Source organism: Eublepharis macularius, chromosome 4, assembly GCF_028583425.1.
Source record: "Eublepharis macularius isolate TG4126 chromosome 4, MPM_Emac_v1.0, whole genome shotgun sequence".
In the NCBI taxonomy this organism is placed as follows: Eukaryota; Metazoa; Chordata; class Lepidosauria; order Squamata; family Eublepharidae; genus Eublepharis; species Eublepharis macularius.
This window is the reverse complement of record NC_072793.1, coordinates 171,248,603-171,269,397: the sequence shown is the minus strand read 5'-3', so window position 1 is coordinate 171,269,397 and position 20,795 is coordinate 171,248,603. Positions and strand designations below refer to the sequence as shown.

Genomic DNA, 20,795 nt, shown 5'->3' with positions numbered 1-20,795 from the left:
TTGTGTCAATCATCTCATCATGGCCAGGAGGGGAAGGAGACTGATGAATAAGATAGGTGGCACCTCCACTTACAAAGAATGGCTGGTCTGGGGAGAAACATGTTGGACCAAACACCCTTTCTACATCAAATGCAGTATCTTGAATTGTGCCCCAGAGCAAATCCAGAGAGGGTCCACTCAAGAAACGGGCATGTAACAAAAAGGTTTCCTCTTTCTCTCTTTCCCAGGCAGAAGCATAAACCCAACCTTGATGAGGTGAAAGGAAAAGAGCTACGATGCAGCCAGTTGAGGTATGGTGGGATTACCAGAGAGACGTGCTGTAAAAGGCAGGAATGCTTCCTTCTCTGTTGCAAGGCAGAAAGGACTGGGCACTGTCAAATATCGAGGCTGCCCATGGGAAGGCAGGAAAATGCCCCACCTCTCACTCACCCCATCTTGGATGATGTGGGCAGAGAAGACCCATCAGGGACTATGAATCAATACTGGCCTATGAATTTCCCACAGAAAGTTATTTCCCAGGGGAAACTGTTTGGTCCTTTACCAAATGGACATCTCTGGCCTCATCCCCAGAAGTTGCTAGCCCCTGCCAATGAGGACAGACCTCCTGGCCCCAAGATGTCCCCAAGGAAGGCTGGGAGGGGAGAGCCAAATGTCCCCACAGGGTTTGTTGTGGCAGAAACAAAATAAAGACCAGGTGGGATTAAAAGAAGCCGGAAGCTTATTAACAACAGCTATAGGGTCTCCGTGAAGGGCACCCTGTCCCTTGAGTGTCAACTACGTGAAGAATAAATGAAACAGCAGTGCATGCTCTCTTAAGCATAAGAATTTGCAATACATAACAACCCTGCCTGAGAGCCAGAATGCTATCTCCAGGCAGGAAAAGAAACATTTGTACTTGAGTAACTGAGACAGAACTGGTTTATACTGGTATCCATGCACTCCAAGGGTTCCCCTGCCCTTTATTTTGGGACCTTTTAACCTGGATTTCTAAGATGGAGTCTGTTAAGTTTAAAATGGCTGCTAGAGGCTCTTCTCTCCTCCTCTTTCTGCTGATCTTCCAGTATGGATTTACTGTCTGTTTTTGCCTCCTGCCTCCATGCATCAGCTTTCCAGAGATATAAACAAACAGCTTGTTCTTCTCCTTCCAGGGTGTCGTGTCTTTTGAAGAGGTGGCTGTGCGTTTCACCCGGAGGGAGTGGATCCTGCTGCGCCCAGCCCAGAGGGCTCTCTACAAGGAGGTCATGCTGGAGAATTTTGGGAACGTGGCCTCTCTGGGTGAGGATCCTTTTTGTCTTGGACTATCTCCTTCTTGCTGTGAGGTGTGACTGTAAGGAAGTCCTTGATGCTGAAGGACGTGGTCAGTTGGTCTTCCCTGGGCCCATAGCCTGATCTCTGCCACACTCCATGATCCTGTCTCTGATGTGGGAGGGATTCTGGGTTCTCCTGGCAGAGAGGGATCTCCTATCGGGCAATCCTGTGTTTGGATCACATGAGAAGAGGGGCCGAGGGATGCTTGTTAGGGAGAAGGTGGGTCTAAGCAGGGGCTTCAGTCTGGGCCTTGCCTTCCCTGGTCTGAGATGTGGCTGTGGAGGGAACTCTGCTGGCCTCTCTGAAACATAGTTAGTATATGATTGGCATTTCCCTCTCAGCTTGGCAGGGAGCAGGCTGAGAACTGCCAGTGCCAGAAGGATGATTCTTGGCCCCATATTGTACTCCACCCCACCTGTGTTACTTGCCTGTTGTTTATTTCTGAAGTCAAGCTGGAATTGCTGAATTTATGCGCACTCAGAAGTTTTAATTTCAATTTCTCTTACTGATACAAAGGAATTCAGGTTGCCAAACCTGACCTCATATCCTGGCTGGAAGAGGAGGAAGAGCTGTTTCTCCTAATCTCTGATGAAGAAGATGGATTAGCAGGTAATTGCTTAGATCTGTTGCAGAATCATAGAAAAATAGAGCTGGAATGTCCCCAAGGGTCATCTAGTCCAGCCTCCTCCACAATGCAGGAAATTCATAGCTATCTTCTCTCTACCCTTGCTCAATGGCCAGAGGAAGACAAAACCTCCCAAATCTCTGGCATGGAGGAAAACTCCTTCCTGGCCCCTAAGTGGAATTCAGCATTAACCAGGGCACATAAGAACAGGCCACGAGGACCGAGCAGTGGCTTATCCCTTCCTGCCCTCCCTCTCACTATCTGCCGAAGTTATAGAATCCATATTGCTGACAGCTGGCCATCTAATCTCTGCTTAAAAACCTTCCAAGAAGGGGCGTCCACCACTTCCTGAGAAAGCATCTTCCACTGAGGAATCATTCTTACCATCCGGAAGTTCTTATTAATTTTTAGTGAAAAACCTTTAGTTTAATTTTACCCCATTGTTTCTGGTCCAACCCTCTAAAGCAAGTGAACACAACTCCACCCCGTTCTTTAGGTGCAGCCCTTCAGATATTTGAAGATGGCTATCAAATCGTGGGATTGTGTGTTGCCTGTACTTCCTTCTAAGGGTTAGTGGATTTTTGGGGCCTTGTGTATCTTCACAGTTGGAGCGCTTCCTGAAAAGAGCTTGGCTGAGTTGTGGAGCTTGTAGATATTGAAGATACGAAAACAGGCAACTTCCTTATGCCCAGTCGAATCACTTTTTCCAAGCAGAGCCCGATACGAAGGAGTGGTCTTGCAAGCCTTGTTTCCGTTGGCCTGGAAGGTCAGAAAAACTCTGCTGCCCTCCCAGATCTCTGCCCAGCAAGGCACCCCCTTTCCTGTAACCACTTCCAGAAATAAATCTGAAAGAGCTCTGGTTCCCGACCTTTTTGGTATGGTGACCCACAAGTCCAAATTTACTTTATAGGGTGCCAAGGCTGGCCCAAGGTGTTTTTGACACCCTTGATGAACCATGACATTGTCACCCATCTAGTCCAGTCCTCTGTTTTCTGTAGTGCCCAATCCAGGTATCTTTGAGAAAGCAGCAAATATTGGCAGGTTGGCAATATTGGCATCTGGAGATTATATTTGATCACCTTGTCCTTAACCATTACTCCCTCTAACCTCTGTAAGATTCTAAGAAACTCACTGTAGCAACCATTAGGGCACCTTTTACTTGATTCTTTATCAAACAACATAGATAAAAAAACTCCAGTAATATATGACATGAAAGATACTGTTTCCAAGGTCAGGCCTAAAATACAGTGAAGAAGAAATACCAGCTTTATCCATGTCAAAGCCTTGCCTCCAAATAAGCACTGAATTTGATTCTTCTAAGAACCACGGCACGCATGATGATTTTCCCACAGAGAGAACTATTCAAGAAAGTAAATTGTCTATATGTGTACAGTGTGCAACTGTGCCCTGAAGTGTGTATCATGGATCGCTTACTGAGATGACAAAATTGGTTTCATTCTTCAACCCACACGTGGAGAAACACTATAGAAGAGTGCCTCCTGCTACACCAATTTGTACATCTTGCGCTCTGTACCAGCATTGCAATGTAAAGGCCCTGCCTAGTTGCTGCATCTCCCACTTCATTCAGACTAGCTAGCACGGGGACGATCTGTTACACTTTACCACTTTAGAGATGGTGAGGTCAACTGCTTCCCCTCCCCTTTCCTGGTCTTCGGAAAACAGAACCAAATTGGAGTGGTGTTTTTGGAGAGATCAATCTTTTCGCATTCAAATTATAAGAAAGTCTAATGAATGAATAAAAAGCGTACACACCATCTGTATATTAGTCAGAACAATGGTGTAAAGAAACAGTGAAGCATACAGTCCTTTAAGCCCGAAACTCTTTACTTACTGTAAGCGGTGTTTAATTAGGATAGGTGAGCCATTTTTGTGGCATTTAAAGTATCTTCATTATGTTAGTTTTTGGAGTTGGGATTTCTTCCCATTGTCCAAGACAAATGATGAAGTGCCTAGGTAAAAGTTTAGTCCTTCATGACATGTGCTCATCTGAGGAAGATGAACAAAGAGAAGAGAGAGTGAAGGGAGTTTCTCCCTCATGTTCTGAGAATCAATTAATTGAATGGTCAATATGCAGATTATAACCAGCTCATTATCCAAATCCTCTGCTGATGCAGTAGAGGTCCTGAGTCGCTGATGGACAGCTGTCGTCAAACGGCTGAAAGCAAACAAATTGAAACTGAATCCAGACAAGATGGAAAGGATGCTGGTTGGAAAAGCAGAGATCTTGAAGGACATTGTACTTCCAGCCTTTGATCAGGCCCAGTTGACCCTGGCTGACTCATTGAAGAGCCTAGGGGTTATATTGGATCCAGCACTCCTGCTAGAGAAGCAAGTAAATGCAGCAGTAAAAATGGCCTTCTCACAACTTAGACTAGCCTGGAAGATGGTCCCTACCTTGAACATGGCTGATGTGGCCACGAGTAACATTGAGACTAGACTACTGTAATGTACTCTACATAGGTCTCCCCTCAAAGTCGACTTGGAGATTGCAGTGCATGTGTGTGCGTGAACCAATACTTAGGGAAGTGGGAGGAACTTTGATGAAGTCTGCTTCCTTAAAAAGAGATTTTTATTCACTACAGCACAGAATCGGGAAAATATCACAAAACAAAGGCTATTGCAGACTAAGAAAGGAAAATAACTCACGATGATTTATCTTCGGCATCCCTCTCAAGGGAATAGGCGTAAATCCCCAGGAATGTAGGTATATACAGGCAAAGGCCTCTCTGTTCCCTCCTTGCTCCTAATTCAGCGGGAACACCCACAAAACCAGGGTTTCAGATCTTTTAACCCTTTCTCCTGATGAGATTTGGAATCAAAGCCCGTGTGGGTCCTTCCTGAATCATGTTAGTGTACATGTGACCCAGCTTTATTGCCCAGCACGGTACACAAATAGTCATCCATCTTGCCCTTCCTGGCAAAGGGGACAAATTATTATCTTCTGGCAGGAACTCATTTCCTCTCAGTCAGTATTTGAGCCTTTTTTTACCCTCCTATCCCAGGAAAGAGAATCCTTCCCAGAAACATTGTGGCACCTGGAGTATAATTCACGGGATTTTACACTGATCATTTATCACACTCCCCCCTCCTCTTTCTGTCAATTTTTGAATTTCCTATTTAAAAAAAAACTCTCCATCACCATGGCAACAGGATTAATCTCAGTTTTCAGAACTGCAGTTCAGAACCATAATGTAAAATTATTTTCATTGAAAAACATATAATCCCATGAAGCGGCAGCTGCCTCGCGAGATTATTATTGACTTTTCATCTAAGAAGACTTGGGACACCATCTTAGACAATTCGTATAATGTGGACTTGGATTATTTGGGCAATAAGGTTAAAATATTGAAGGATGTTCCATTTTTGGCTCATAAAAGAATATTCAAGTATAAAGGACTTGCGGCTTTCTTGAGGAAATGTGATATAAAATATAAGTGGCTGTTTCCAGAAGGTGTCTGGTTCAGATATAAGGATCAAACTTACAAGATCACATCGGACGCGCAGCTGACAGACTTTTTGTTCAACCATCAGGAGTTTCAGCAAGAAGAAAGTTCGAAGTCTGAAGGGGAAAGTAGCGGGGGGGGGGAGGAAAGAGCGGGCGCAGCTGCTCCAGCTGCGCAGAGAGAATTGAGACCGAGACGCAAGGGGGGGGGAAGAAGTCCTGATCCTGAATATAATCTGTATTGTATAAGACCTACCAATCTGATAGCATATTAGAAAGTTAACTTTTAAGAAAATTGCAGCATGAAGGGAATACAAGACATGTAGTGTAGTGTTTGTTGTTTGTATGTTGATTTTCCCTTTTCCCAGTCCTCCCTTCCCTTTTTTTCCCCCTTCCCTTTATACTTTTGTAGTCTTTTGTAGTTTTTTATGTTAGATATTAAAAAATAATAAAAAAAACTTTCAAAAAAAAAGAAAAACATATAATCCCAGACTGAGAAGGTATGGCTCTGTCCAGAAGGCCAAAGAACATATCAGCTGCTAAATATCCTTAATGGTGGGCATCTCGGTCAGACTTTGGGGGTCCAATGTCACAGGCAGGAAATTCCTCCTGGCTTTCCATCATCCCAATCAGGCAATAAACCCAATCAGGCTATCTGGGATCTCCATATCTGCCTTAGTGCATACTTATTGGGCGGTGGCTGCTCTTTGGATCAGCTCTTCTGACTTGCATTTTGGGCCAAAGAATGATCTGTCATACAGTAACTGTCCCCATGAAGTGCTGTTCTCCCTTCAACTGCAACATACGACAGATCAATCCATACAATTTCGGATAATTTCAGGTAGGTAGTTTTAGGCATTCCCTACAGCAGTTAATTTAATTCATGCCCTAATGTTTAGGCTGCATTTTTTTTGTTTATCATGTTCATACTAGGCTTTGCTTTCTTTCAGGAGAAGATTTGTGGGAGTCAGAAAATAAAACAAAAGAACTTCCATTGATGGGGAAAGAAGATATATATCCAGATGTGAAAGAAAACACTGAATATTATAGTGCACGGAGGAAGGAGGAAGGAAAAGACCCACCAAGGAAAAGTTCTTGTCTTGTACAAAGTGATGTCACTCATGAAGTTTCACGACTACAAAAAATATTGAAAGGAGAAAATAGGAATGAGCAAACAGAAAGAAAGGAAAATGTTCTTGAAAAATCAGAAAATAATATTCTCTGGAAAACCCATAAAGGAAAGAACTTATATAAATGCCTGGAGTATGGAAAAGTATTTCAGCAGACAGATAAATGTACTTCCTATAAAAGAATTCATACAAGGAAGAAGCAGTATAAATGTCTGGCATGTGGGAAAAGCTTTGGTCAGAGTACACACCTTATTTGCCATCAAAGGATTCACACAGGGGAGAAACCATATGAATGTCAGGAGTGTGGAAAGAGGTTCATTCACAATGGAAGCCTTACTTCTCATCAAAGAATTCACTCAGGTGAGAAACCATTTGAATGCCTTGAGTGTGGAAAAAGATTTAGTCAAAGTGCGAACCTTACTTCTCATCAAAGAACTCATACAGGGGTGAAACCGTATAAATGCCTGGAATGTGGAAGAAGTTTCAGTAAGAGTGATCAACTTACTATCCATCAGCGAATTCACACAGGGGAGAAACCATATAAATGCCAAGAATGTGGAAAAAGCTTCTCTGAGAGTGGAAAACTTACTGTTCATCAAAGAATTCACACAGGGGAGAAACCCTATGAATGCCAGGAGTGTGGAAAGAGGTTCATTCATAGTGGAAGCCTTACTTCTCATCAAAGAATTCACACAGGGGAGAAACCATATGAATGCTTGGAGTGTGGAAAAAGATTTAGTCAAAGTGCGAACCTTACTTCTCATCAAAGAACTCATACAGGGGTGAAACCGTACAAATGCCTGGAATGTGGAAGAAGCTTCAGTAAGCATGATAAACTTACTGTGCATCAACGAATTCACACAGGGGAGAAACCCTATGAATGCCAGGAGTGTGGAAAAGGCTTCTCTAAGAATGAAAAACTTACTGTCCATCAAAGAATTCACACAGGGGAGAAACCCTATGAATGCCAGGAGTGTGGAAAGAGATTCATTCACAGTGGAAGCCTTACTTCTCATCAAAGAATTCACACAGGGGAGAAACCATATGAATGCTTGGAGTGCGGAAAAAGATTTATTCAAAGTGCACACCTGACTTCTCATCAAAGAACTCACACAGGGGTGAAACCGTATAAATGCCTCGAATGTGGAAGAAGCTTCAGTAAACATGATAAACTAATTGTTCATCAAAGAATTCACACAGGGGAGAAACCGTATAAATGCCAGGAATGTGGAAAAAGCTTCTCTGAGAGTGGAAAACTTACTATCCATCAAAGAATTCACACAGGAGAGAAACCATATATGTGCCTGGAGTGTGGAAAGAGGTTCATTGACAGTGGAAGCCTTACTTCTCATCAAAGAATTCACACAGGGGAGAAACCATATGAATGCCTGGAGTGTGGAAAAAGATTCAGTCAAAGGACAAACCTTACTTCTCATCAAAGAACTCACACAGTGGTGAGACCATATAAATGTCTGGAATGTGGAAGAAGCTTCATTAAGAGTTATCAACTTACTGTCCATCAAAGAATTCACACAGGGGAGAAACCATACAAATGCCAGGAGTGTGGAAAGAGTTTTATACATAGTGGAAGCCTCACTTCTCATCAAAGAATTCACACAGGAGATAAATCATATACATGCCAGGAGTGTGGAAAGAGTTTTATTCACAGTGGAAGCCTTACTTCTCATCGAAGAATTCATACAGGGGAGAAACCATATGAATGTCTGGAGTGTGGAAAGAGATTTATTCAAAGTGCACACCTTTCTTCTCATCAAAGAACTCACACAGAGGTGAAACCGTATAAATGCCTGGAATGTGGAAGAAGCTTCAGTAAGAGTGATCAACTTACTATCCATCAAAGAATACACAAAGGGGAGAAACCATATAAATGCCAGGAATGTGGAAAAAGCTTCTCTAAAAGTGGAAAACTTACTGTCCATCAAAGAATTCACACAGGAGAGAAACCTTATTCATGCTACCAGTGTGGAATGGGATTCATTCACAGTGGAAGCCTTACTTCACATCAAAGAATTCACACAGGAGAGAAACCATATGAATGCCTGGAGTGTGGAAAAAGATTTAGTCAAAGTACACACCTAAGGTCTCATCAAAGAACTCACACAGGACTGAAACCATATAAATGCCTTGAATGTGGAAGAAGCTTTAGTAAGAGTGATCAACTTACTGTGCATGAACGAATTCACACAGGGGAGAAACCATATAAATGCCAGGAATGTGGAAAAAGCTTCTCTGAGAGTAGAAAACTTATTGTCCATCAGAGAATTCACACAGGGGAGAAACCATATTCATGCCAGGAGTGTGGAAAGAGGTTCATTCACAATGGAAGCCTTACTTCTCATAAAAGAATTCATACAGGGGAGAAACCATATGAATGTCTGGAGTGTGGAAAGAGATTTATTCAAAGTGCACACCTTACTTCTCATCAAAGAATTCACATAGGGGTGAAATCGTATAAATACCTGGCATGTGAAAGAAGCTTCAGTAACAGTGATAAACTTATTGTCCATCAAAGAATTCACACAGGGGAGAAGCCATAGAAATGACAGGAGTGTTGGAAAAGATTTAGTTGAAGTGCACACCTTACTTCTCATCAAAGAACTCACACAGGGGTGAAACGGTATAAATGCCTGGAATGTGGAAGAGGCTTCAGTAAGAGTGAAAAGCTTCCTATCCATCAACAAATTCGCACAGGTGAGAAGAAATATAAACGGCTGGAGTGTGGAAAAAACTTCAATCAGAGTGGAAACTTTAATTCCCATCAAAGAATTCACATACATGCTAGGAGTGTGGTGAAAGCTTCAGTCAAAGTGGAATTCTTGCTGTATTCAAAATGGAGATTTTATAAGGATTTATACAGGGAGCTTCCGAGGAAAATGGCAAACTGAACAGGAGCATTTTTAAAAGTTCCAGACTCATCTTGGTGTAAGGCATACTCATACCAGGATTGAGATAATTCATGCTCCAATCTTTGCCGAGTTCCCTAAGGGGGAGCTCTCACTGATAGCTCTAACTGATAGGTGAATCCATGGGGTGTAGGGAGGGGGACCTGATCTATTCAGACTCCTCCTGGGGTTTGATAACACCAAAGTCAGTGGAGAATAAAGAGCTTTTGCCGGGAAAGGTTGACTCCCCCCACTTCCATTTATTTTTTCTTTTTTCTTTTTCCTTTTCTCTTTTTCATAATTATGTAATGTTTTGGCTCATTCCTAAGATCCCGCTAGGAATTATAACTTACCTTGGTGGACTGGTAGATTCCCAGAAGTGTTTAATTTCACCAGTAAGAGAATTTCTGAAAAGTACAGAGAACTAACTAACGAGATTTATGACAGTGCAGATATAAACTATTGAACTGTGCCTAATTTAACTACTACTTTCAAGAAAGCTCTCAAACAGAGCAGAAATATCAGAAGCAGATGAAATAATCTGTATTCTTCCCTTTTAGAAAAATTTTATCTCAGTGCACAAATCTGTGGATTATCCTACCTGTGGACTAACAATTGGTTCCAAATTCAGGTTCCAAATTCAGATTTATTACGGTCAAATGACCAGATCACATATACAAACCATAGTTCTTATCTACATAAAAAGAGAGAAAAGATTTAGTTAAAACTGTTATCATACTCTGCAGATAAATCCTAAAAAATAAAACTATCTTCAGTCTCTCCTTTTGTTAAAAACTTCCGCTTGTTTATGACCAAAAACCAATTATTTTGTTACTGCAAAATTTTGCTACTGCAATATTTTGCTACTGGAAGTCTTCCAACAAATATTTCAGCAGTACAGAATCTACAAATTTCAAATAATTATCCAAAGATTTAAACTAGGAGAGTAATGGATATATTAACTGCTGTCTCTCTTCGGAATACAACTTACAATGTATGAGAATATGAGCAACGGTTTCAACTTTCTCCTCTGGGCATATCCAACATCTTTGATGGATAAGCCTACGAAGAAACCTTCCCCGCAACACATTAGAATTAGAAGAGAAGGCATAGAAACGAGCTCTAGAAAAGGCCCATCTGTACTTTTGGTGCATAATGTTAGAGAGATATGGGGCTGCTGCAAATCCAGACCATGATTTAAGACTACTATACATACCAGGTAAGAGTGCTCCATCAGTTTGGACCTCTATGTCAATCAAACATTGTTTAACCATAGATCTGGCTGTACTTAGACCCATTTCCAAAAGATTTTCCGTGGATATCCCAATTGTTCTCAATTTATCCATTATTCTAATAGACCCATCAGGGTATGGAGAGGAATTGTCGAAGGCTTTCACGGCCGGAGAACGATGGTTGTTGTGGGTTTTCCGGGCTGTATTGCCATGGTCTTGGCATTGTAGTTCCTGACGTTTCGCCAGCAGCTGTGGCTGGCATCTTCAGAGGTGTAGCACCAAAAGATAGAGATCTCTCAGTGTCACAGGGTGCTACACCTCTGAAGATGCCAGCCACAGCTGCTGGCGAAACGTCAGGAACTACAATGCCAAGACCACGGCAATACAGCCCGGAAAACCCACAACAACCATCTATGGAGAGGAAGTTAAGAATAAAGGGATCAGTCCCATAGGCTTTAGGTGGATTCTTAACCAATAACATAATAATAATAATAATAACATTCGATTTATATACCGCCCTTCAGGACAACTTAATGCCCACTCAGAGCATTTTACAAGTGTTATTATTACCCCACAACAATCACCCTGTGAGGTGCGTGGGGCTGAGAGAGCTCCAGAGAATTGTGACTTGCCCAAGGTCACCCAGTAGGCTTCGTGGAGTGGGGAATCAAACCCGGCTCTCCAGATTTGAGTCCCATGCTCTTAACCACTACACCAAACTGGCTCTCAGCCAGTCCAGATATTGCAGCTGTCCAGATATTCAATTCTACTCTTGGTATCCCTGCCTCGTCTTAGGACCTGTCATGATCTGGCTGTGCCAGGAAGGCCTAGCAAGGCCTCAGAAACCTGTTAGCAGTGGGAGTAGGCCTGCCTACAATTCCCAGGAGCCCTGGGCCATTTGGCGCCCTTTTTGGCCAATCAGAACACAGGGGGCTAGTGCCATATAAGGCTGGGAGGAAAAAAGCCTGTGCTCTTTCTCCCAGGGAACAGGCCAGAGGAGGTTTCTGCTAGGGAGAGAGGCCCTCATCCAGGTAGGGTGAGAAGACAGGCCTGGCAGACAGAGGGACAGTGCGTTCAGTTGCGCTAGGGCCTTTAGTTTTTTTTTGCTTTCATCCATCTATTGTTGCGAATGTACCTTGCTTGTTTGTTTGATATTAACTGACCTCCTTGTAAATAAATCCTTTTGTTTGTTGTTACTCTGCTGGGTCCTCACGCCTGTTTATTGGCCAAGCTACGGAGGTCAGAAGGGTTGAGAGGGTACTCTGGGCCTTCCCAAGGGACCCTAAATCCCAGAGTGGTGGCAGCGTAAGGTGGCTCACCCCACCTGAGGCATGACATGACCACATTCGGCATACATTTTGGTGCAGTAAACAGTGCCCTGAGAAATTTGGATTGTAACCTCTCTAGCTCCGTATAGTTATTACTGCTGCTTAAAATTACTTCCATCCCATAAGTAAGTTAGGTCAGTACTTTAGCAGAGAAGAGCTTTAAAGCTGCCGGGACTAAACCTGCACCTTCATTTCTGAAGACTCTGAGGATAGCATTGGCACTTCTCTCTGCTGTGTTGGTTATAGATGTCATATGGGCTGATGGACTGCCATTATATGTAAAGGCTTCCCCCAAATATTTATAAGCGTTTACTTGTTCGATGTTCTGGCCATTGATTTTCCACAATTGGTTCCTATTCCTCCTCCTCCTTTTTTTTTAAACTTGGTGAGGGGTGTTTATTGTTTATTGAAGGGACTGGAGCTTCGGCTCACGTATGATGCAGCAAAAAAGAGTAGCTTGGCAGATTCGACAAATAGCTCAACAGAAAGATATAAATTGCTCTCTTATTTTAAATGTTATTTATTAGAGTACCATCTCTGATTATTCCCAGCATATTTTTTTTCAGACAACAGGAACCAAAGAGGAATCAGCACATTGGAAAATAAAAACATAGTGCTGGGCAAACCCCCCTCCCTCACTTTTTTCCTTTGGCCTTTTCCGGATGAAGTATAACAGATTATTATAATAGACTCTTAGGAGCCAACAAACCAATAATATATATATACTAATATTTGTTCCTTTTCTTTTTTTCTCTTATTTTTTCTCTCTCCCTTCTCTTCCCATTCCCTCTTCCCAATTCCCCTTTCCCTTATTATTTCTCTCCCCGCCCCTTCCTTATTAAATTAAAATTTCAATAGAAGACATAAAATGTTTGACTGGTGACATGATTATGATCATGAAATGATGGTTGAAAATAAGCCATATTTTTTCATTTTCATGTCTTTTATTCTTATGTATAAAGATTTTCTCCCTATTAGGCAATGACAGACAACCCCATAACAAAAACTCTGCCAGGAAAACATCATGATGTAATATCCCCCCATGGGTCAGTAATGTCTCGGTGCTTGCACAGGAGACTACCTTTACCTTATAACAGATATTCACTATAGTTTGGTTATTTTAATAATATAAAATGTGATAGTTGTAAGTTCCTATATCTGCACAGAAAAAAGATATAGAAATAGTACGTGGGAAATCTGTATAATATTTTTAAAAACAGAAGGGTTCTTGAATAGCATCTGGAATATGTCAAAAACACAAAAGGAAAGTAGAAGAAACTGATGAAGACCAAAATCCCTCAAAGAATTGGTGGAAAGCTATTGGAAATATTAGTAAATCAAATACAATAATTTGAGGAAAGAACTTAGAAGAAAATTCAGAACATTCAAGAATCTAAGAGAAGAACACAGAAAAATATTCAAGAAGCACGTCAGGAAATAATCTGCTGGACTATCAGATTAATGCAAAATTACAAAACCAAATACAAGAAATCCTAAGTATTAAAAAAGCAAAGAGAAAATGATATATATCTAGCCAGTTTGGTGTAGTGGTTAAGAGCACAGGACTCTAGTCTGGAGAACCGGGTTTGATTCCTCACTCCTCCACTTGAAGCCAGCTGGGTGACCTTGGGTCAGGCACAGCTTCTAGGAGCTCTCTCAGCCCTACCCACTTCACAGGGTTTTTGTCATGGGGATAATAATAACATACTTTGTAAACCGCTCTGAGTGGGTATTAAGTTGTCCTGAAGGACAGTATATAAATCGAATATTATTATTATTATAGAAAGACAAGATTCTCGAAGTGAGAATGCCGAACAAGGAACTGAAATCTTGGAAACCCAATGCAGAGCAAATAGCCTGTATTTTAGAGGCATATCAGAAGATATGTAGAGGCTAAACTTGGAAGAGAGATTGCTTGACAATACAAGAAGACATTCCTGATATTGATCAGATATTTAGAGTGAATTCAAAATTTGCATTCAAGAATAAGCTACCTTGAGATATACTGGTTCACTTCACTCAAGAAAATACGAGATGCAATGCTAAAGACGCAAAGAGAATAAGACAAGATACAAGGATCTTAGACAAGATGCAAGGATCAAAGGAATAAAAGTGGATGACAGAGAATTTAAAATGAGAACTTATGCAGGTGACATGGTTCTAACAGTTTTGGATCCACAATAATTGTATGTAATGGAACATATTTAAGAATTTGGATCCTTTTCAGGATATAAAACCAACAGGAAGAAGACAAAAAGGGTAACAAAATTTTTAACGCAACAAGGATATTATAAAGAGTATAGAATGAACAGTAGCCACTGATTCTATTAAATATCTCGGGATAAATGTGAATGGACAAAATTGCAATCTTTTGAAAAACAATTAACAGAAGACCTGGAAACTGATACAAGCAGATTTATCCAGATGGAAAAAATGAAAAAAATCTCATGACTGGAGAGAATTTCAGCAGTCAAATGGATGTCAAAATTATTTTTTCCATATGTTACCTATATATGTGTAGGACAAAATACTAACAGATTGGAAAAAGATAAATTTAGAGATGGACTCTTGAGGATATGGTTTAAATGCGGATATATAAGTTATTACTTCAGTTAGAAACAGAAGAAGAACAAGTGAAAAATGTACAATTAAATGGATGCAGAATTTTAGAGAGCAAATACCTATGCACCAATGGGAACGGTTATGGGGGAAAGGAATTAAGTTCACAGCCAGCTGAGCGTTAAGAGAAATTGGTATAAAATATTTTTCAGCTGGAATATTACTCCAAAGGATATTGAGAAAGTAGACAAAAACTGCAAAGGAAAATGGTGGAAATGTCAAGTATAGATGAAATCTTTGTGGTGGATTTGCAAAAAACCAAAAAGATACTGAAAGGAATTACATGGGAAAATGCAGAATACATTAAAATTTAGACTCCCTAAGGAAGCTAAGAATATGCTGTTAGAAATATTGTCTAATAAACTACCAAAAGTTCTGGAAGAGATATTTGAATATATATGTGGTGACAGTGGCTAGAATCATCTACACAACAAAATGGAAACCAGCCATCTGTCCAAGCTTAGAAGAACGGGAAAATAAACATACAAAATATGCAGTATTGGTGAAATTAACAACTTATTTGAGAAACAGATCAATCACGAAATTCGAGGAGAGATGGAATGTGTATTATGCAAACAGGAGATAAATTTAGAATGAGAAACAGTTTTTAAAAACTGTTAACAGTATTGCAATGTAGAAGTAGAATGAAAGTAAGTTCTAAGTGTAACATCTTGAATATAAATGTATAAAGATGTAGATTTTGAGCAGAAACCTCCTTTACTTTCTTATTTCCTTATTTTGAGATATATAATGGATTTACCTTTTGTACTTTATTACCTATATGTTAAAGGTTATTGTGGGTATATAGAAGTGGCAGAAGTATGTAATATTGAGTTATGTAGTAATGATGAAACCAATAATGTAGTCGCAAAACAGATTAGTTATGAAATTTGAAACCTAAAACATTGAATATAAATGCACCCCAACACAAGCATGTCCCATTTTATTTCGTAGAGTCTTAAAAAAATTTAATGAAGGGGGTGTTGGGGAGAACTATTTATTTTGTTTTATATACTGGTCTACAGAGTTATGTTATGTAATCCCTTTTCCCCCTTTCTGTATCCCCTCTATACTATCATTTTGTTTTAAAAAATAATATATATGTTATATATTATTATATCTATATTATTATATAGATATATATTATTTTTAAAATTATATATATAATTTAATATAATTATAAATATTAAATTAAATATATTAAAATTACATATATATAATTTTAATATATATATATAATCAGTAAGAGTTCATACCTTACTTCCCATCCAAAAGCCCCATACAAAGCAGTGGGACTGACCCCCAGAGAGGTGGCACAGGGAGATGAAAAGGAACACCGGGCTGGCCATGGAGGTGTGCCGAATGGTGACTGCTTCCCAGCATTCCAACCACAGTTCTGGGGCTGGCCCTGGGGAGGCTCCCTGGACAACCCCAACTGCCACCACTCATGCAGCAGGAGAGAGAAATGCGGGGTCAGAGTCTGGGGCAATGTCAGAGATTACTACTGAAGGCAGCCCATTCAATCGTACCAGTCAGCTGCTCACATCTCCTATGACCAAGCACATGCAATTTAACATAACATATTAAACAATGTGGAAATTACCTGGTAGAGTATACCGGGTAATGAGCTCACACTCATTCTCTCCCCCGATGACTACTGTCAAACACATTGACTCTCTCTTCTGTTCACTGTCTCCATCCCACACCCCATCACGCTTTCTCTCTCCCTCTCCAATGCCTCCTATCACACATGCACACTTTCTTTCTCTGCCACCCACTTCACTTTCTTCTCCAATTCCTCCTGTCACACACACACTCTTTCTCACTCTTTCTTCCTCAATCCCCTTACCACACTTTCTTTCTCTGGTTGCACTCCATCACTTTTCTCTTTCTTCCTCCTCCAGTGCATCCTGTCACACGCACTCACTCTCATTTTTTCTTTCTGAAGAGGAAACTATTGCGGGGGAGGGTGCAGCGATGGTTTCCTCTCCCCCTCTCCCCACTTGCAGTTTCACCATGTCCATATTGTAATGCTGTGGTATTGGTACAAATTCAGCTCTGTTTTACGTATACCACCACAGAGAGGCTGTGACTCTTGGTACTGCCCCACACCACACCTGCATACATATATGCATCTAAGACAGCAAACGATAAAATGTGTTTTGATTTCTGCACATGGTCTTACCTCATGAACAGATATTAAAGCGATGGAGGGCTATGTGGAAAAGTACAGCATTCTGTGGTCACAAACTGACTCTTTCCTCTTGGAACAAATGGACTCTTTCCAGCTCCTCCCCTCACACTCCGTTTATGGTCTTAGCATCTTGGCTGTATGTACTTCAATTAATGGAACCATTGCTGAACCCGAACAGAAAGTTTGTCAATTTAATCTGATTTCAGGTTTTTTTTTCCTGTATAGGTATAATTGTCCTAGTCTTAACTGTGTACCTAACCTTTAAGGGCCCTGACCTGGATAGGCCAGGCAAGGCTGATCTCCTCAGATCTCAGAAACTAAGCAGGGTCAGCCTTGGTTAGCAACTAGATGGGAGACCTCCAATGAATTCCAGGGTTCCAGAGGCAGGCAATGGTGAACCACCTCTGTTAGTCTCTTGCCCTGAAAACCCCACCAGGGGTCACCATAAGTCAGCTATGACTTGAGGGTACTCTCCACCACCAACCCTGAAGGAGCAAGCAAACCACAGTAAGTTTTGTTTTCTGCATCCTCCTTGACTCAGTTTTATGGTATCCTATCAAACAAATGATGTCATTCCAAGGTGGGTCCCTTGCAGATCAGCTTCTCCATCACGGAAACTCTCTCAATTTCTTTTTACCCATATTCCTGTTTCCCCTCAGACAACTGTCCATCCTGCTGCATCAGTCCTGTACCCCCTAACTTTCCTGCTGCATCCTAACAACCTAAATTTCCAATCAACTTCAGAATTATATCTCACAGCCCAATCCAGATTGAGACATGTACCAAGTGTCCATAATAATCACTCTCATTTACATATGCACATCCATTTTAGTATAAGCAAGACACTCCAATAGGCGATGTGTGCACAGGATCCAAGGTACGTGTGCAGGTTGTGTATATTGCATACAGGTGCATTGGCAAGCTCACTGTCTTGCCTAGCTTCTTGTACAGGTTGCTGGGCTCCAGTATCGGGTTACAGCATCTCTTTCAGTTACTCAGAATAACAAGGCCAGGGGGAGTTCCAAGGTCAGGTCATTCAGGCTGTAGTCTGGTCTTCCAGCAATCAGTCTTTTTTAAGATAAGCCAGAGAGGGAGTATCCGAAATTCAGGCTGAGGGCAGGTCTTTTCGTAATCAATCCAGATAGTGTTGGCAGGTCAGCGTCTCAATGTATACTTTGTGTCCACTGCCCAGAAGCATCTCTCTCTCTCTCGAGGCTTTATAGCCGGCATGCCCATACGTCTCGCACCCCGCCGGCTTTTCAGGCAGAGTCTTGTAGAGACTCATCTTCAGTGTCAGCAGGCAGCTGCCATCAAGCGTGCACTGTGCCTTTTTGCATGTAATTCTGCCCTTAGTCTTCGCCTACTGCGATCCATATGCCTCTGGATTGATGATCCTGGAGGGTTGGGAGCAGATAGCTGGCCTTCACCTGCTGGGTCAGAGCTGGACGATAGAGGTGCTTCTGGCTGTAGGTCCTGGCATGCCTGCGCCTCATTCTCCTGCTGGTTGGCTCCTGTCAAGCCTGGGCTGGTTACATAGGGCCCTCCTCACCTCTGCCTTGGGAAATTCCTGGAAATCTGGGGTGCTGCCTGGAGAAGGTAGAGTTTGGGGAGGGGAGAGAGCTCAGCAGGGGTGTGATACCATAGAGTCCATCCTCTGAAGCTACCATTACTTCCAGGGGAGATATCTCTGTAGTCTGGAGATCACTTGTAATTCCAGGGGAAGTTGGCAACCCTCAGTAGCTCAGAGGGACCTGGCGATCTCCCGGAATTTCAGCAGATCAGACCACAGAGATCAGCTACCCTGGAGATAATGGATGCTTTGGAGGGAGGACTCAACAGCATCGCATCCTGCCTGAGCTTTCTCCCCTCCTCAAGCTCTGCCTTGCCCAGGCACTGCCACCAAATCACCAGGGATTTCCCAAGCTGACATTGGTGAACCTTTGCAGTGGGTAGGGGTGAACTGATGCCTCAGGTGAAATAGGCATAGGAACACTCATAGGTAAAGGTAGTCCCCTGTGCAAGCACCAAGTCATTACTGACTCATGGGAGGACATTGCATCACAAAGTTTTCTTGTCAGACTTTTGTTACGGGGTGGTTTGCTGTTGCTTTCCCCAATCATCTACACGTTTGAACAGCCGGGAAGGAATCTGGTGAGCTGAAAGAGGTTTTAGATGGGGAAAAGTGGTGAGAGAAGGGAAAAATAGGAGGGGGGCTGAAATGCCAGACCTACAGCAAAGAGGAAAGAGGGGAAACAGGAGGGGAAGGAGCGCCCCCCCCCCAGCTGCCTCCCTGCTCTCCACCAGCCTTCTGCATCAGAAAGGACTGCTTGGAGCAAAGTTTAAGAAATCCCAAAGAGCCAGGGAACCAGCAAAAGGCACAAAAAGGAAAGGGACCGGCTTACCCTTTTGGGAGGTTTGGGGAGGGGGAATGATGGGCCAAGGCTGGGGAGGAGCATAAGGTGGGGGATGAGGTGAGGAGACCCACATACACACATTCCTCTGGCCCCTTTGCTTCTTTTCAGCCTGGCTCCAGCAGGGCTCATTTTATCTGCTCTGTTATTTAAACTCAGCAGAGGAAAGAGCAACAACTTCTTGTTTGTGACTTGCCCAACTTACAGTTCCATCCCCATAGAATACATAACCAATAGTAGATCTCCAGTCTGAATTTTCTTTAGCCCTGTCTGCATTGGCATACTCCAATAGTGAGGGATTTTGGGTAGCTGGCAACCTTAGTTTAGAGTGCAACACCCTTTAAAGACCAGGGAGTGCACGTCAGGTTTTTAACCTGAAGGCTCAATTTGGAAAGGTTCAGGATTCCCAAATCGGCCCCAGTATTGCTGAGCCGATTCGAGAATCCCAAAGCAAAGCTTCTTGAAGTGATTGGTATTGCTTCAGGAAGCTTTGGGCAAAGAGCAACACCTTTCTTGCCACTTGCAAGCGGCAGGACAAGTGTTGCTTTCAAACGCTCACAGCTTTTCAGCTGCTCTCCCTCCCTTCAAGCATCAGGCGTTTGAAAGCAGCAACACGTTTCTCGCCGTGCAAGTGTAGCTGCTTTCAAACGCTGGCTGCTTTTTTCAGCTGACAAGAGGGGGAGGAGGGAAAAGCTGGCAGCTTTTTCAGCTGATGGAGGATCCCCTTCCCATCAGCTGAAAAGTGGCCAGAATTTGAAAGCAACACCTTTCTTGCCGTTTGGTTTCTGTCAGGAAAGGGGGGGGTACAGCCCTTTCCAGAACCAATATGGCCTTTGAGGGAGGACTCATCAAGGGAAGGTCTGGCAGCAACCATTGGACAACTTGATATCACATGCTTTGGATGATTCACCCAGGCTCAGTTGCTTGCTGCTGTTCAACACTGGACTCAATTCAAGGTTTTGACTATCACATCCAAAGCTTTTCCAGCCCTTGGCCCCATCTGTCTCCACATGCTCCACTATGGTAACTTTGTTCATCTGAACCAGGCCTTCTGCAGGTACTACCCAGCTGTTGGGCAAAATACATGCTCTTTCTCTGTGGTGGCCCCCACACAGGGGCGGCGCAAGGGTTTGCCACGCTCGCGGCCGGCCGGCCGGGCGCCCCCGCGCGCACGCCCACTCACCGGCCTGCATGATGATGTCACACGTGACGTCATCACGGGAGCGCACCGCCACTGGCCCGATTGCTGCGGCGGGCGGCCTCCGAGCTCTCCCGCTTGGTTGCCTGCACCGCCGCAGATGCCTGCCCGCGGTGGCTGCGCCTGGCCGGGGGCTTGTGCTGGCGGCGGCAGCGGCGCGGGGTGGGAGGGATAGGAGGCTGGTGCTTTGTGGCACGCGCTCCCGCCCGCCGCGCCTCCTCCAGCGCTCCCTCCGGCACCCCGTGCCTGCGGCCACCACCAACTGGCCTTAATAGGCGCGCCAGCCCTGCCCCCACATTGTGGAACAGCCTGCCTGAAGGGGTCAGGAAAGCTTCCACTCTCCTGATCTTCTGCAAACTATGCAAAACTGAATTATTCAGAAGG

The 20,795-nt window shown here is 42.9% G+C and overlaps 1 protein-coding gene across 1 annotated transcript; it reads left to right on the top strand.

Moving 5' to 3' along the window:
- Positions 1 to 275: 275 nt before the first annotated feature.
- LOC129327833 (zinc finger protein 420-like) lies at positions 276 to 10,938 on the top strand. The gene is made up of 4 exons (XM_054976584.1): positions 276 to 290; positions 1,149 to 1,275; positions 1,825 to 1,917; positions 6,347 to 10,938. The coding sequence occupies exons 1-4, from the start codon at positions 276 to 278 to the stop codon at positions 9,082 to 9,084; spliced, it is 2,973 nt and encodes a 990-aa protein (XP_054832559.1). The 3' UTR covers positions 9,085 to 10,938.
- Positions 10,939 to 20,795: the final 9,857 nt, after the last annotated feature.

Coding starts and splice junctions, on each gene's coding strand:
- LOC129327833 (XM_054976584.1), top strand. Junction 1,276..1,824: donor TGGGAACGTGGCCTCTCTGG/GTGAGGATCCTT, acceptor ACTGATACAAAG/GAATTCAGGTTGCCAAACCT. Junction 1,918..6,346: donor TGAAGAAGATGGATTAGCAG/GTAATTGCTTAG, acceptor GCTTTCTTTCAG/GAGAAGATTTGTGGGAGTCA.